The sequence below is a fragment of the Diceros bicornis genome, chromosome 11 (genome assembly GCF_020826845.1).
Source record: "Diceros bicornis minor isolate mBicDic1 chromosome 11, mDicBic1.mat.cur, whole genome shotgun sequence".
Classification (NCBI taxonomy): domain Eukaryota; kingdom Metazoa; phylum Chordata; class Mammalia; order Perissodactyla; family Rhinocerotidae; genus Diceros; species Diceros bicornis.
This window is the reverse complement of record NC_080750.1, coordinates 64,164,540-64,183,441: the sequence shown is the minus strand read 5'-3', so window position 1 is coordinate 64,183,441 and position 18,902 is coordinate 64,164,540. Positions and strand designations below refer to the sequence as shown.

The 18,902-nt window shown below is 37.6% G+C and overlaps 1 protein-coding gene across 4 annotated transcripts in view; it reads left to right on the top strand.

Moving 5' to 3' along the window:
* MSRA (methionine sulfoxide reductase A) overlaps positions 1 to 18,902 on the top strand; it is a 405,431-nt gene that overhangs the window by 183,903 nt on the left and 202,626 nt on the right. For all 4 annotated transcript variants that reach the window (XM_058550411.1, XM_058550414.1, XM_058550413.1 and 1 more), the window contains one exon: positions 13,659 to 13,778. In XM_058550411.1, coding sequence (XP_058406394.1) covers positions 13,659 to 13,778 — 120 coding nt within the window. The remainder of the gene's footprint in view (positions 1 to 13,658; positions 13,779 to 18,902) is intronic.

Sequence of the window (18,902 nt, the reverse complement as noted above, 5' to 3'; positions counted from 1 at the left end):
AATTGGACAGGAAGATATAAAACTGTGATTTGTACAAAATGATTCTCTGTATAGGAAATCAAAGAGAACGTGGAGACAAACCGTTAGAACTAATAAGAGAATTTGCTAAATTTTCTGAGTATATGGAAAGCATACTAAAATCAATGGTATTTTTATATCCCAGCTATGTGAAATAAAAAAGTGAAATAAAAAATAATTTTTATAGCAGCAACACAAATCATAGGATACATGGAACTATATGTAATAAAAATGTGTAAGACCTTTATGGAGAAAATGATAACAAGGACATCCAAGAAGACTTGACTAAATGGACAGCTGTGTTATGTTCATTGATGGAAAGGCTCAATGTTATGAAGTGACAAAATATTTTCAAATTAATCTATAAGTTCAATGTAATTCTAATTGAAATCTTAACAGAGAATTTTATGAAACTTGAAAAGCTGATACTAAACTAAATTTGGAATAGTAATGGACCAGGAATAGCAAAGAAAACTTTGAAGAAGTAGAAGATGACTTGCTCTACTAGATACTATGACTCATTAAAACCAGAGTGATTACAACACCTGATCTTTCCCTACAAACCTGCTCCACCCACACTGTTCTCCACTCAAGCCAATAATCTTAGAATCACCCTTGACTTGCTCTTTCTCTCAAACCCTGCTTCCAATCTGTCAGGGAATTATTTTAGCTCTATCTTCAAAATATATCCAAAATCTGATCATGACTCCTGACTTCCTCTGCTACCACTTGGTCTATACCACCATTGTCTCTCACTTGGATTACAGCAATAGTTTCCTAACCATTCCTTACTTTGGTGCTTGGTGCACTCCAGTCTCTTCTAGCAGAGGACAGCCAGAGTGATCCTTGTAAAACAATAAGTTATGTCATCCCCTCTGCTGCTCAAAACTCAACAGTGGCTATCCATTTCACTCAGAATAAAATCCAGAGTCCTTACAGTAGCCCCTAAGGCCCTCTACCATCTGGCTTACCTGATCTGTGTCCCACTACTTCCCCTTGCTCCCTCCACTCAAGCCACACTGGCTCCTTTCCTGCCCCTTAAACATAGCAGGCATGTTCTTGATGCCTTTGTAGTGGCTGTTTCCTCTGCCTAGCACACACTGTACCCCAGGTGTCTGAATGGGTGACCACCTCACTGCCTTCAAGTCTGTTTGAAATCACCATCTCTTTGGGGCCTACCCTGAACATCTTATTTAACAGTGTAACCACTCCAGCACTTCTGATCACTCTGACCCTGCTCTACTTTTCCTTCTTTTTCAAATAGCTCCTTGCATCTTCTAACTTGCTACACCATCTATTTATCTATTATTTTTAGTGTTTATTATCTGTCTTTCACCACCAGAGTGTAAGCACTATAAGAGGGTAATATTTTTGTTCACTCATGTATCCCAAGTACCTAGAGCACTTCTTTGCACGTAATGGGCAATGAATAAATATTTGCTGAATAAATGAATGAAGAACAGTATTTTATTGGTGCATAAACAGAGAAATGAATGGAACATAATAGAGAGCCCAGAAACAGGACCACTCATAATATGTGATAGAGATGTCATTAGGGATAAGTGGGGAAGAATGAATTATTTAATAAATAATAATTTATTTTGGATACTTGGTTATCTATATAGAAAAATTTAATTGAATCCCTGCTTCATACCCTACGCAAAAATTATTTCCAAATGGATTAGCAACCTAAAATGAAGATCAAAACTTTAAAACTTCTGAAAATATAGGATATTATCTATATAACTTTAAGGTATGGAAGGAGTTCTTATACATGATACACAAAAAGCATAAATTATAAAGGAAAATATAGAGAATATTAACCGCAATTAAAATTTAAAACATCTTATGACAATAGGCGTTACTGGTAATTATCCAAGTATATGTTAAGATCACAATGAGATACAATTTTTAAACCCATCTGATTGGCAAATATTTATATAACTTCTAACACCAGTTGTTTGCAAGGTTGTGGCCCAACAGAGATCTCCTACACTGCTTGTGGGTCAGTTCTGCCTGGCAAGCTCTTTTTGCCTGCTTGTCCCTGGACACAAGGAGCCCAGAGTGCCTGGGTAACAGATGCAGCATATAGTTCAATGGAATGTTGCTGTGTCCCCTGATGAAAGTGTACCTTTTTGGGGACCAGGACCTCTAACTCTGAAGAGCCAAGAGTTGTGGGGACAGGAAGTATAAAGTCCCCCAGTGGGTCATTGGGAATGATGGTAAATGGAGCCAATCCTCTTACCACCCCTTGTCTTCCTAATACATATATTCTTCTTTTGGGGACATGGTGCCCTAATATCTTGGGCATCTTTGATTCGGTGCATATTCAGTGTTCTGAAAGATAGCACCCCACCTTCACAGAGTATTTCCTCTGAACTGGTGCTGCAGCTGTGCCTCTGGGCTGTTTCAATGCTTTATTAGGATGGTGTGGTATATAATAAGATAGGTGGAAACTGTAGTCATGAATCCATTGCTGCATCTTCTGTGCTGTAAACTGGGCTCCCTGGTCTGGCGTGATGTTATATGGGACAGAGGCTGGCTGAGATTCTGAAGGCAGGAGAGTGAAACCCATACTTGGAATATGTGTCTGTTACCATGAGAATGAACCATTGGCACTTTCAGCATGGAAGGAGCCCAGCGTTTCCCCCTTGCCACCTAGTGGTTGGTTGGTCAGCTTGAGAAATGGTGCTATATAAGGCACTTTGAGACCATCTCTCTTGCTGGCAGTTTGGACATTTGGTGGTGGCAGTAGTGGATAAGACTTGGTAAGTGGGAGTCTAGTATTGTGCCCATGTGTGGCCTCCATCTCTGCTACTGTGGCCACTTTGTTTCTGTGCCCATCGTGCAAGTACTGGGGTGGCCAATGAAATAGGCTGACTGTTGTCCACTGGCCAGGTCATTTTGTCAGCTTTGTTGTTTAGTGCCTGTTTCATGGTGGATGCCCTCTGGCCGGCATTAAACATTTGATACAAATATTTTCATACTGCATACTCACTCCCATATGTCCATCTACATGCTTCTACCTCAGATTTCCTTTTTCTTGATTATTAAGTCTTTTTGTTTTTGGATTCTCACCAGTCAGCCAAGCCATTTGCTACTGCCTGTGAATTCACATGTGTTCTAAACTTGGGCTGCTTTTTTTTTCCCACATGAAGTAGATAACTGGTGCACTGCTTGAAGGTCACCACTTGGGAGGATTTTTCTTTGCCACTATCTTTTATGGCCACTTCTGAGAGAGACCATAGTGTGGCTGCTGTGCATTTTTGGCCTTTATCTGTACATAATAAGCCAACCATCCATATACCAAAAATCTGGCCTTTTTCTTGTCCTTCAGCTGGTTGTACAGAATCCCCTTGTAGCCATAGGTGTGAACTGAGGGAGTGGTGTTGGTGCAAGGGTGCTGGTGCAAGCCTGGTGGATGCTGTGGGAGTCTGGCTACCTATTCAGGTGGCTTGCTTATGCCTGCTCATGTATGATTCTAGATGTACAGTTTCTATCTTATGATGCATTTTTGCTGCATTCTTTTGACATTATGCTTTGGTGGGTCTGACAGGACTTAGATTTTGATGGAGATGGGCAATTTCAGCGACATAGTCTCTTGGTGTCCCATGGTTGGACACTCTGCAAAAAGTATCACTAGTACCCAGATTATGGTCTTGAAATGCCTTTTCTCATTTAAAGAAACAAGGCTTCTTGGAGAAGTAGCTGATTCCAGATATGGAGTAGGAAATATGTAAGATGAACCTGGAACATCCTTTTATACCAGATAGCAAGGAAGCAATAAGAGACTATGGAGGATATTTCAAAGGGACTCAGGAGACAATTTGAAGAAGCTTTCCCTGGCCAAATGTATGACAAGTGGAGCTTAGATGAGAGGAGAAATCGAAAGAGTGAAACATATCAAATAAGTTTAAATAAATGAGTTTATAGTGATATTTCAAAAACTAATTGGTCAATGTTGGAGTTGGCAAGTTTATCATCTTGAGGACAGCTAAGTAAATTTACATAATCAAACATTTATCTTCCCTTTTTTTGTGAATTACACCACTAACAAAATAGTAGTTGAGGGAAAACTTTTCATTATAAAGAAATTTCAACTAATAAATGAAAAAGAAGTGCTAGAATTAGAAGATCACCATTTTGCAACTCTCAAGGAATTAGCACATCTAAGCATTGAGCATCAATGGATGCTAACATCACAAAAGGAGAGACTAGAGATTATGTGCTTCCTGATCAAAGAATATAGAAACTAGCCTATAAAGACTGAAAGAAGTTTTTTTTTTCTTCTTCAAGTGCACAGACACCAACATAAGCCTACATGGATCGTGAAGAATCAGGCAAATATGACACCAACAAAGGAAACTAATAAAGCTCCAACCACAAAGAAGTAGAGATCTACAATTTGCCTGACAAAGAATTCAAAGTAATCATCTTCAAGAAATTGAACAAAATGCAAGAGACACAGAGAGACAACTAAATGAAATTAGGATAACAGTGCATGAACAAAATAAGAAGTTTAGTAAAGTAGTAAAACCATAAAAAAGAGCCAAACAGATATTGTGGAACTGAAGAATATAATGATAGAACTGGAAAATTCAATACAGAGCTTCAACAATAGATTTGTTTATTCAGAAGAAAGAATCATCAAACTCAAAGATAAATCACTTGAAATTAGCCAGTTAGAGGAAGAAAAAGAAAAAAAGAGTGAAAAAGAGTGAAGAAAACCTGTGTGAATTATGGGACACCCTCAAGTGAATGATCATTCTTATCATGGGAGTCCCAGAAGGAGACTAGACTAGAGAAAGGGGCAGAAAGATTATTTAAAGAAACGATAGCTGAAAACTTCCCAAATCTTGGGAAAAATATGGACATCAAAGTGCAGAAAGCTCAAAGGACCCCAAAGAAGGTTATTTTGAGACACATTATAATCAAAATGTTAAAAGTCAAAGACAAGGAGAAGATTGTGAAAGCAGCAAGAGAAAAATGACTTGTCACATACAAGGGAACCCCCATTAGACTATCAGTGGATTTCTCTGCAGAAACCTTGCAGTCCAATAGGCAGTGGGATGGTATATTCAAAGTGCTGAAAGAAAAAATTCCCAACCAAGAATACTATATCAAGCAAAACTGTCCTTCAGAAATGAAGAAGAGATAAAGACATTCTCAGAAAAACAAAAGCTAAGGGAGTTCATTACCACTAGACCTGCCTTACAAGAAATGCTAAAGGAAGTTCTTCAAGTTGAAATGAAAGGATGCCAAGTAATAACATGAGAGCATATAAAAGTATAAAACTGACTGGTAAAGGTAAACATAGTCAAATGCAGAATACTCTTACTATAATGAAGTTGTGTAAATCACTTTAACTCTAGTATAAAAGTTAAAAAACAATGATATTAAAAAACTAAAGCTACAATAATTTATTAACAGATGTACAATATCAAAAGATGTAAAATATGATGTCAATAGCATAAAATGTGAGAGGAGAAGTAAAGGTGTAGAATTTTTGTATGTGATTGAAGGTAAGTATTATCAGCTTAAAATAGAGTATTATATCTATAAGATGTTTCATGTAAGCCTTGTTGTAACCACAAAGGAAAAACCTATAGTAGTTACACAAAAGATAAAGAGAAGGATATTAAAGCATACCACTACAAAAAACAAATTACAAAGGAAGACAGTAAGAGAGGGAAAGGAATAAAGGAACTAAAAAAACCCCAGAAAACAATGAACAAAATGGCAGTGGTAAGTCCTTACCATTCAATAATTACTTTAAACATAAATGAACTAAATTTTCCTTTCAAAAGACACAAATTGGCTGAATGGATAAAAACAAAACAAAACAAAAAAACATGATCCAGCAATACTGTCTACAAGAGACTTACTTTAGCTTTAAGTAAGCATAGGTAGAAAGTGAAGGGATAGAAAAAGATATTCCATGTAATGGTAACCAAAAGATAGGAGGAGTGGCTATACTTATATGAGATAAAATAGACTTTCATTCAGAATTGGTCACAAGAGACAAAGAAGTTCACTACATAGTGATAAAGGGATTAATTCTTCAAGAGGATATAACAATTATAAATACATATGTACCCAACATTGCAGCACCGAAAGACTTGAACCAAATATTAACAGAAGTGAAACTGGGAAATATACAGCAATACAATAATAGTAGGAGACTTCAATACCCCTCTTTTAACATTGGATAGATCATCCAGACAGAAAATTAATAAGGAAACAGTGGACCTGAATAGTGCTATAAACCAAATGTATGTGACAGACGTTTACAGAGCATTCCGTTCAACAGCACCGGAATACACATTCTTCACAAGCACACGTAGAGCATTCTCCAAGATAGATCATATGTTGAGCCACAAAGCAAGCCATAAAAAATTTAAGAAAATTGAAATCATATCTAATATCTTTTCCAAACACAATAGTAGGAAAGTCGAAATAAATAACAGAAGGAAAACTGAAAAATTCAAAAATAAGAAATTAAACTACACACTCCTGTGCTGAAGAAGAAATCAAAAGGGAAATCAAAAAGTATTTTGAGACATAGGAAAATGAAAACACAAATACCAAAACTTATAGGACGCAGCAAAAACAATTCTAAGAGGGAAGTTGATAGCAATAAATGCCTACATTAAGGAAAAAGAAAGATTTCAAATAAAAGACATAACTTTACACCTCAAGGATTTAGAGAAAGAAGGACAAATCAAGCCCAAAGTTAGCAGAAGGAAGAAAATAATAAAGATTGGAGCAAAAATAAATGAAATAAAGACTAGAAAGACAATAGAAAAAAATCAATGAAACTAAGAGTTTGTTTTTTGAAAAGATAATAAACCTTTCACTAGACTAACCAGAAAACAAAAAAGACAGAGGGCTCAAAAACAAAACTATAACCAAAAAAGGAGACATCTCAGCTGATACTACAGAAGTACAAAGGATCTTAAGAGACTACTATGAAAAATTATATGCCAACAAATTGGATAAGCAGGAAGAAATGGGTAAATTCCTAGAATTATACAGCTTACCAAGACTCAATCATGAGGAAATAGAAAATCTGAACAAATCAACTAAGGAGATCGAGGCATAATCAAAAACCTCGCAACAAAGAAAAGCCCAGGATCAGAGGGCTTCACTGGTGAATTCTACCAAACATTTAAAGAATAATTAATGCTAGTCTTTCTCAAACTCATCCAAAAAATTGAAGAGGAGAAAACACTCCCAAACTCACTTTGTAAGGCCAGTATTACCCTGATACCAAAACCAGATAAGGATGCTACAGGAAAAGAAAACTACAGGCCAGTATCCATGAAGAGTATAGATGCAAAAATTCTCAAAAAATATTAGCAAACCAAATTTGACTGCACTTTAAAAGAATTGTATACCACCATCAAGTGGGATTTATCCCTGGGATGCAAGGATGGGTCAACATATGCAAATCAATAAACGTGATACATCACATTAATAGAATGAAGGATAAAAATCATATGACTCTCTCAATAGATACAGAAAAAGCGTTTGCTAAAATTCAACACCCTTTCAAGATAAAAGTGCTCAACAAATTTGGGAAGGTATAGAAGGAACTACCTCAACATAAAGGCCCACAGACAGACCCACAGCTAATGTCATACTTAATGGTGAAAATCTGAAAGCTTTTCTGCTCAGATTGGAAACATGATAAGGGTGCCTGCTCTCAATGCTCCTATTCAACATAGTACTGGGAGTCTTGGCCAGAGTGATTAGGCAAGAAAAAGAAATAAAGGGCATCCTATCAAAAAAGAAAAAGGAAAATTGTGTCTGTTTGCAGATGACATGATCTCATATATACAAAACCCTAAAGACTTCACCAAAAACTGTTAGAACTAATCAATGATTTCAGTAGAGTTGGAAGATACAAAATCAACATATGAAAATCAGTTGCATTTCCATACACTAACAATGAAATATCTTAAAGATGAATAAAGAAAACAATCCCCCTCACAATAGCATCAAAAACAATAAAATACTTAGGAATAAATTTACCTAAGGAAGTGAAAAATCTGTACACTGAAAACTGTAAGATATTGAAAGAAATTGAAGAAGACACAAAGAAGTGGAAAGATCGCCCATGTTCATGGATTAGAAGAATTAATGTTGTTAAAATGTCCATACTACCCAAAGCCATCTATAGATTCAATGCAATCCCATATCAAACCCAATATCAAAATTCCAGTGTCTTTTTTCACAAAAATAGAAAAAGCAATCCTAAAGTTTCTATGTAACCACAAAAGACTCCAAATAGCTAAAGTAATTTTGAGAAAGAAAAACAAAGCTGGAAGCATCACACTTGCTGATTTCAAATTATATGACAAAGCTATAGTAATCAAAACAGTATGGTACTGCCATAAAAACAGGCACATAGATCAATGGAATAGAATAGAGAGCCCAGAAATAAACCCACACATATGTAGTCAATTAATAACTGACAATGGAGTCAAGAATACTCAATGTGGAAAAGATAGTCTTTTAAATAAATGATGCTGAGAAAAATGGATATTCACATGCAAGAGAATGAAACTGGACCCCTATCTTATACTACTCATAAAAATTAACTAGAAATGGATTGAAGACATGAATGTAAGACTTGAAACCATAAAACTCCTAGAAGAAAACATAGAGAAAAAGCTTGTTGACATTGGTCTTGGCAAATACTTTGGACATAACACCAAAAGCACAAGCAAAAAAAGCAAAAATAAACAAGGGGGATTATATCAAACTAAAACGCTTCTGCACAGCAACAGACACAATCAACAGAATGAAGAGACGATGGAATGGAGAAAATATTCGCAAACCATATAACAGATAAGCAGTTAATATCCAAAATATATTACGAACTCATACAACTGAATACCGAAAAAACAAATAATCTGATTAAAAACAGGCAGAGGACCTGAATAGACATTTTTCCAAAGAAGATGTGGCTAACAGGCACGTGAAAAGATGCTCAACATCATAATCATCAGGAAAATGCAAATCAAAACCACAATGAGATATCACGTCACATCTGTTAAATGGCTATTACCAAAAAGACAAAAGGTAATAAGTGTTGGTGAGGATGTGGAGAAAAGGCAACCCTAGTGCACTGTTGGTGGGAATGTAAACTGGTGCAGCCACTCTGGTAAAACAGTATGGATGTTCCTCAAAAATTAAAAATAGAACCACCGTATGATCCAGCAATCCCACTTCTAGGTTTATATCTGAAGGAAATGAAATCACTATCTTGAAGGGATATCTGCACCCCTATGTTCATTCCAGCGTTATTCACAATAAGCCAAGATGTGGAAACAACCTAAATGTCCATCAACACATGAATGGTTAAAGATGTGGTATGTGTGTGTGTGTGAGACTATTATTCAGCCATATAAAAGAAGGAAGTCCTTCCATTTGTGACAACATGGATTGACCTTGAGGGCATTATGCTAAGTGAAATGAGTCAGGTAGAGGAAGACAAATACTGAATGATCTGACTTATATTGGAACTTAAAAAAAGCCAAACTCAGATATAAAAAGTAGAATGGTGGTTGCCAGGGGCTGGCGGGTGGGGGAGATGGGGAGATGTTGGTTAAAGGGTACAAACTTCCAATTATAAGATGAATAAGTTCTGGGGGAATCTAATATTCAGCATGGGGACTGTAGTGAATAATATTGTACTTTGAACTTGAAAGTTGCTAAGAGAGTAGATCTTAAATGTTCTCACTACAAAAAGAAATTGTAGTTATGTGAGGTGATGGATGTGCTAACTAACCTTATTGTTGTAATCATTTCACAATAAATATCTCTGTCAAATCATCACATCATATGCCTTAAACTTACACAGTGTCATATGTCGATTGTATCTCAATAAACCTAGAAGCAATTTTTTTAAAAAGAACATGGTACCACCTGTAGATTTGCCAAAGCTTGAAATCTGAGTCTGATCAAGCCTTGGGATCCAGCTGCAAATTTGCAGGAAATACTGAGGATAGAGGAACAAGTTGAACTGCACCATGAGAATGCAGTTGGCAAAATCCACATTGTGGGAAACTCTGCAGGTCAAGTGGCCCATGTTTTCTTCAATGGATAAATTAAAGGGAAAAAAATGGAGAGGGAACTTGTTGATTAAAAGATCGTAAAGATAAATCAAATATTAACAAATGATCAAGACCAAACTATAGTATCAGGATGGACACCCTGAGTGATAAAAATTTAAAGAAACATAAGGAAGTGATTACTATAAAAGTCAAATAGTGGTTACTTTTGGGGGGAGGAAGGGCATAGTGATTGGGGTGTGATACAAGGAGGGATTTCTGGGGTGGGTGCCAAAGTTCTATATCTTGACCTGGGTGGTGGTTACAAGGATGTTCACCTAATAATAATGCATTGAGTTATGCATTTGTTTTGTGTGGTTTTTCTGTGTTTTACTTTATAATAGAAGTTTAAAATATAAAATATTTTAAAGAAAATAGTGCATACTATATCTTCTTTGATGATATTCATATTGTTTAGTAGACTATTGCAAGTTCTGAGAAATTCTGCTATAAATAAACCTAGTTTCTTTGTTTAAACACACACTCTCTCTCTCAAAACCAAATAATAGAATGTGTAGGTTATACTGAAAGCACTAGATAAAACATCTGATTGCTTCAAGAGAAGTTTTATTCTTACAACAACTCCTGTCCTAGGTTAAGTACTTCTCCAGAAATTTTGACACTGATTATATACCACATTCCTGAGGCATTATTTCAGCCACACATGCCCATCTGAGGCCTTTGCCCAGCTGGAGCTGGGTCTTCCTCCCTCTAGCAGAGGTCTTTTACTGATCCCTATGAAACAACAAAAGGGGATTAAATATCTCTCTACTTGCAGCAAATATTTTATTTGGTTTGGCCAAGATCGTTTTAAGTTTTATAAACCTATACCATGAGGATATAGTGAAGATATAGAGGATATGGAGTCTGGGGCCATCTGTATGGGGCTGTAGACAATGGTCAGGGTAGGCTGACCGCTAAAATAGCCCATCATGTACCTTGTGTGTAGAACACTGTTAGTCATTGTGTGATACAGGAACATTTTATTCAACAAACCCCACAGACTGCTGAACTTCAGGGGCTAGAGTGCCTTCAGTGTGGCACCTCTGCACAACTCATGGTGCCTTTGTGGCCTGTTATGTTCAGTACTGCTGCCCAGCTCGCTTTTTACCTATCCTTCTCCAGAGATTCCCTGTCATCATTCCTGTGATGTTATCTGTGAGAGCATTTCCAGAAGAGGTTAGCATTTGAATCAGTAGACTGAGTAAAGAAGATCTCCTTCACCAATATGGGTGGGCACCATCCAATCCATTGAGGGCCTGGATAGAACAAAATGGCGGAGGAAGGGTGAATTCACTCTCTCTGAGCTGGGACATCCATCTTCTGTTCTTGGACATGGGTGCTCCTGGTTATGAGGCCTTTGGACTTGGGCTGGGACTTAACATCACTGGCTCCCCTGGTTCTCAGGCCTTTGAGTTTGGACTGAAATTATAGTACTGGCTTTGTGGGTCTCCAGCTTGCAGACTGTAGATCCTGGGACTTCTCAAGTCTCCATAATTGCAGAAGCCAATTCCTCATAATAAATCTCTCTCTATATATCTATGTATATCCTATTGGTTCTGTTTCTCTAGAGAACCTTGACTAATATAATTCCCTTATCCAAGGAATGCAGTGAAGTAAAATTAATAGTGAATCCTTGTTCCAGAGACGTGAGGATATTCAATTTGTATAAATACTTGGTAGATATTTCGTTGTGTTCACTAGCAGCAAACAATTGACTTGTAAACAGGAAAAATGTATCTAGCAGTGTGTAACTCAAACAATGCATATGCTTATGTTTTTCTTTTACTTTTTTGCTTTCCTTTTAAAAATGTATGTATTTTTCATTTTAAAGTAATATGAATCTATTACAGAAAAACTTGAAAAATAAAAAAATGTTTCTATATTCTTACCACTGTAATACAATCATGGTTATAACTTTGTATATTTCCTTCTAGTCTATTTTGGTATGAATATTTTTTCATAGTTGTAATAAAAACATGCATATAATTGTGTTGTTTCCTTTTAAATGTAGCTTTAGGTAATTATGATATAATCATATACATATTTCCATGTTGCATTGTTATCACAACAGTAATTTTTTTACTGCATTAAATTTCATCATTTGACTCTATTATATTTTTTAACTGTTAACCTGTTTTTGGTTAGTGCATTTGAGCAAATATATTTTTGTGTAAGTATAACATTATGCACATTGTTTTTTGGTTATTGTTGCTCTGAATTTTTTTTTTTAATTTTATTTATTTATTTTTTTCCTCCAAAGCCCCAGTAGATAGCTGTATGTCATAGCTGCACATCCTTCTAGTTGGTGTATGTGGGATGCAGCCTCAGCATGGCCGGAGAAGCCGTGCCTCGGTGCGCGCCCGGGATCCAAACCCTGGCCGCCAGCAGCGGAGCACATGCACTTAACCGCTAAGCCACAGGGCCGGCCCTGTCGCTCTGAATTTTTGAGGGAGAATATTAACAAGTGTCAAGAATTTCAGTAAACTTCCATCTGATTTTCCTTTCAGCTCTGTCATCGAACCTAACAAATCTAGTGATTGTAGAAGTAGGAAGCATATATTAATTTTCCAAGTGTTTTACTATCCAAGATCTTAATTATATGTGACTTAATAAAGGCATATAAAACTTGAGTGAGGCAGAATCTCATTTACATTTAGAAATTGGCCACAGAATCGCGGTTGTGTACAGTTGAGAAACTCATGGTAGGAAATGAGGGTTCTTTATTTGGAGCCAGGGACATGTATTGCAACATTTTCAATGTAAGTATGTGCATTCTCGAGAGATGGGTATTAGTTTTCATCATATGTTCAATTCAGTAACTACTGGTATGAGTACAATGTTTGCTAGTTGAAAGGAATGCTATTTTTATGTTTGTCATTGTTTCCTCCTTCCCTGCCTTCTCCCTTCTCTCTCTTTCCTCATTCGTTATATTCAGTAATAGAACTCAGAAAAATGTTCTTATTGGTGATCAGTGATTTATCACATGAAAATTTCTGATGACAAAATTTTTAAAAACTGGACACGTGAAATTGTTAATCAAATACTGTGTCTGTATTGATTTTGGGAAGTTTTCCCATTTCAATCAGTAATTGAGTGTTACCTTTCTTTGTTAGAATTTCTTTTCAAAGCATGACCAAGATGCTGATCGCTAAATAGATTTTGACTATTAATACAAGTTATTATGTTTTGAAGAACCCATAATGAATTGAGTGTGGAAATCATCAAATGCAGTTATCTTTTTACTATTTTTTTTTGAAAGGTGTAGCTTTACTAACTCTGTTAAAATTTGAGGCTTTCTATGTTTTTGTACAACTAAAACAAAGAGGCATTCTATGCAAATAACTTTAAATAAAATTATTTTTAAATGTTAGAAACTCTCTTTAAAAGGTAAAATCTTAGTCATTTTTGATTGCCAGATGACAGGAACAACTTCTCTTTTCTAGTGTAACAGAGCTTCTAATATGCAATGACCACCTCATTTTTGATAAAGGACTAATCAGTATCTTGTGTGTTTTTTAGGAATGGGTTGTTTCTGGGGAGCTGAAAGGAAATTCTGGACCCTGAAAGGAGTCTATTCAACTCAAGTTGGCTTTGCAGGAGGCTACACTCCCAATCCTACTTACAAAGAAGTCTGCACAGGTAGGAAGAATTTGTTCCATCATATTACTAGAAACAAGGAAGGGCCTGTCCCTGCTGGCAGGTGACAGGATCTTTAAAATGGAAATACATTTTTTTGTGTTTCCTTAGTCTTCTCTTTCTCGTGTCTATAAATATACTTGTTGGCCTCTCACTTTATATTTTTGGAAGATAATAAACTTCTTGTGTAATATATCATTTAGCTTTTGCTGCAGAACAATCACCCCAAAACTTAATCACTAAAACAGTTGTTTACTAGCTTATGATTCTGTGGGTCAGCAGTTTAGGCCGGGCTCAGCTTGGCGGTTCTTCTGCTGGTCTCGTCTGGGCTCACTCATGTGACTCCAGTCAACTGGTGGTTTACCTGGGGGCTAGTTGGCTTCACTTATATGTCTGGCAATTGGTGCTGGCTGTTGATTAACACTTGCTGTTGGCTGGGATATTGGGGTTGATGGACCATGTGTGGCCTGGGCTAAATCACGTGGTGGTGAATGCAGAGATACCAGGAGTAGCAAGAGAGGACAAGCCTCATTCTGCTAGCACTTTTCAAGTCTCTGTTGTGCACATTTTCTATCGTCCCATTGGCCAAAGCGAGTCACATCATCTAGCCTGGAGTCAATGTGGGAGAGAGTCCCCAAAGGCAGGTGTGCAGGGAGGTGTGAAGAAATTCGTACCATTACTGCAACAGTCTACCACGTGGGACATATGTGTCATATATCAGACATGTTTTCTTAAGGGAAAAATATTAAAAGCCAGGCTATAATGAAGAGATTGGAAAACTATGGCTCGCACGCCAAATCCTGCCCACCGCCTATTTATATAAATGAAGTTTTATTGAAACACAGCTATGCCCGTGTATTTATATAGTATCTATGAATGCTTTCATGCCACAATGGCAGAGTTGAGTGGATGCGACAGAGACTATATGGCCTGAAAAACCTGAAATATTTATGATCTGGCTCTTTATGGAAAAAAAGATTTGCTGAGCAGAATAGGCAGATACCCCCATGGCAAATTCTAGCTCGAATACTAGATAAATCTCTGGATTTGTTTTTTGTTTCTGGCCTTCACAGATTTCCTTTACTTTTCCACCAGCTCAGGTAGCATTTAAAACACATTTTTTTCTCTTAAAATTTTTTTTTAATTTCTTAAAAGTGGTATATATTTAAGGGGTACAACATGATGTTTTGATATACATAGTGAAATGATTACTCTAGTGAAGCTAATGAACATATTCATCTCCTCACAGACTTTTTTTAGTGTGGTAAGTACCTTTGATCTACTCTCTCAGCAAATTTCAAGTATACAATGCAGTATTATTAACTATGCCACCATGGTGTACATTAGCTCTCTAGAATAAATCATCCTACATAACTGAAAGTTTGTACCCTTTGGCCAACATCTCCCCATTTCCTGCTGCTCCTGCCCCTGGTAACCACCATTCTACTCTCTGCTTCTTGAGTTCGATTTTTTTAGATTCACATGTAAGTGAGATCATGCAGTTTTTTTTTTTCTGTGTCTGGCTTATTTCACTTACAATAGTGTCCTCCAGGTTCATCCATATTGTTGGAAATGGCAGGATTTCCTTTATTTTTAAGACTGAATAATATTCTGTTGTATACGTATACCACGTCTTCTTTATCCATTCCTCTGCTGACGGACACTTAGGTTGTTTCCATATCTTGGCTGTTATGAGTAGTGCTGCAGTGAAGCTGGGAACACAGATATGTCTTCAAGATGCTGATTTCATTTCATTTGGATATATAACCAGAAGAGAGATTGCTAGATCATATGATAGTTCTATTTTGAATTTTTTAGGAATCTCCACACTGTAAAACACATTTTTTAAAAGAATAGTTTATTCACCATCTTAAGAGTTCTTAATTGGGAGGGTTTATCCAGATACATAATGTACTGTATTGACAATGTTGGAATTTAAAAATGCATAAACAGTTTTATCTTTTTAAAATAAAGGTTTGAATTGGTGTCATTTGTGGAGAGCCCTCTCTGTTCTCAGGGCCCCGTGAATGAAGGTGGGGGAGGAGTTGGAGTATGGGTTTGTTCAATAATGAGCATATGGATTTGTTTGCTGTAATATGACTTCTGATTTTGGAATGAAATTTGAGCTGTGCAACAATGAAAATATTATAAAAATATACATATTCTTGTTTTTCTCGCCTCTAGAGAAGAATTGAAATATTCTGATTGGAGTTGAGAATGCGGAATATCAAACAAATACTTTAATGGTTAATCCATTTTTTTTTTTTTTTGCTTCCATTTCAAAATTAAACAAATGCTGATGCAGAGCTATAAATAGAGTCAGATGAACCCTGGAGATTGCCCAGGTGTGTCCTCTTAAGTCTCAGGAATGGAAATGAGTAGATTCCTTCCTGTAATTGCAGACATGACTTAATAGCCTAAGAGAAAATGTTGCTAAGAAAACCTGCAGATATCTGCTGCTTATGCTGTTTTCTCCACGAGCAACATGGTAATAATCAATTAGAATATCGTGATTGCTTGTTTGCTCAGACTCGTTCCTATGCAGCTCCTCACCTTCACAATGACACGATAATTCCCCTTCGTTGACTGCCTACTATGTGCCAATCAGAGGAAGAAGCACTTTTTGCATCTTTGCTTTTTTTCCATCTAATGTTCCAAACAGTCCCATGAAGTGTCTCGGTTTCTTTCTTTTGCAGAGAGAGTGTTGAGGCTCAGAGAGGAAAAGTAACTTACCCAAGGTCATCTGTAGCAGGAATCCCAACCTCGTTAGTTCTCAGCTCAGTGTGTGCCATTGAACAGGGTGTAAGTCACTCAGCTGTCATCGTGTCCCAGTGACTCTCCATTATCTGTTCACACTTTCCTTCACCAAGTCACACATGCTCTTTCATGTCTGTTCCTTAACTGTGCTTTTTAATGTATTGGTGTGCTTTTTAATGATTACTAAGGAAAATACCAAGTAAATTTTTTTGTCTTTCTAATGCTGAGAAGGAAAAAGGACAAAACCCTTTTAAGATACAGTTCCTGCAAACAGCTGGTGTGTTCGCGGCCTGTAGCAGTGGTGAAGTACAGAGACCAGGAGGTTGGTAAAGATCTCTCTATTTGATGTGAACACTACCTGCTAAGTTAGTGGTGGCATCAGGAAGCGTGGTTGTCATGGAAACACGTTCCTGATTGGGAAAAGATAGTTATAGGGTCTTACCCAGACACAGAAGAAGAGATGATTTCTTTCCCCAGGCTTTTTTTGTTCTGATCATGAAAGGGAAGAACAAAAAGGCAGAGAGAAGCTGTGATAGAAAGGTCCCTCTGGCACAGAAGTGGTAGAGCCTTCAGATCCCTGCAAATAGCAGGGAAGATGAACAAACAAGGTCCCTAGCTAGAGTAATTATGGTAACAGGCTAATTAAAGATTTTTGACTGAGGAGAGGATGGGGGAGATAGAAAGCAGGTTATACTGGTAAGGCCTCCCCGCTGAAGCCTCGGGTACTCACAGCCTTGTTGAACAAGTCAGCCCTGGAGGGGTCTGCCTTGCAAGAAAGAAAAACCAAGGCTCCGCTAAGATGCATAATAATTGCTGAGGTTTTGTGTGAGAGAAATACTAGTCTATGCTCCATTATTTGCATTCATTTCAAAATTGCTTACTCTTGTGTTTGTAATTAAGTTGTAAAACTTTAGTCACAACCAGGGGTCTTTTGTAAAGGTATTTATTTATTTATTCATTCATTCAAGAAAAGAAGGCTAAGGAGCTGGACTGTGTGCCAAATTCCTTCTCTCATACAGCAGTATACATGAGCCTAAGGCACCATTTGGTTTCTTGGGGCAGGTGCCAGAATTACAGGGGTAGCACTCTGGAGGGGGTTCTCAGAATCCACAGGGCTAGTTCTACCACTCCCCCCTACCCCACCCCAACCTGTCACATGATGACGAACGTCAGAGCTTCTACAACATTGTCTTGGCACACAGATTGGTGATCACAAGCCGTGGAACCAGACTATTGGCTGAAGTTTGTTGTGCCCGCTTGCTGGTGGGTATGCACAGCCTCAGGGGGTGAGTGAGCAAGCGAGTGTGTATGTGAGTGTAAGAGCAGGTGCATATCCAGACAGGATGCACGTTAATTTCTGAATGGTATTTCTGTGTGGCAATTGGTGGGTTGGTGATTCTGAGACCTAAGCTGGAGTTGCAATTAGGCATGTAGAAAAGATATGGGGCTTTTAGTAACAGCCAGGAGAGGAGGTGACCCCCATGGTGACACATGGATAGAGTTGACTCTGACATGTAAGCAGAACATTCATTAATGGCTCACCAATAGGTCTGTTACGTGCTGGGTGAACTGTGTGAGACTTGAACCTGCCACATGTGGAAGGTACAAGGGGACAACAGTTCCTCAAGAATTTGCAATAAAGTTGCCCTTTGGGAATGAAATATAAAATAAGCCTGCAATGCATCCGAGTGGAGATAGGCGCTTGCTTAGAAGAGAGCTTGCTTCCGGGTCTACAGGACCTCTGAGTAACCTGATGGAATGCCCTGACATATGTAAATGGAGAAAAAAGAGGACCTCAGAGGGAGGCTGGTCAGCCAGGCCAGCCTGGGAAAGGAGAAGCCCTGCTGGCACTTCATGGGTTGCCCTGTAAGGTTTGGCTGCTGGACACCATGCTGCTTTTAAGTTCTATCACTAACTCCTCTTGTTCTGATCTACACTCTGTAGAAACTTCTCATCTTTTGTCCTCCTGTGGAGATTATTTACAGAAAGAAAATACAGTGAGACCAGGTCTATCAGCCAGACAGTTCTACTTCTCATTTCAAATTCAATTAGATGCCATTCTGAGATGCGTATCTCAGTCTATTGTGAGTTTAGTCTACATGGGTCATTCTCTCCATATTGGATTAACCTTGGTTTGAATTAAATGATAAAAATGGAGTTTTGGCCTTCAAAGCTGAGAGGCAGAAGCCAGAACACCACAGTTGTCCAAAGGCCATGGTTGCCTCTTTGCATTTCCCTGGAGACTCCCTGCCCCTCACACGTGTCCATCATTTCATTTAAACCTATTTTAAAAGTGACCATCCTCCTGTAACAGGCATTTAAACTTCCCTTCCTTGGATTCATCAATTAGCACTGAACCTGGAGCTCACA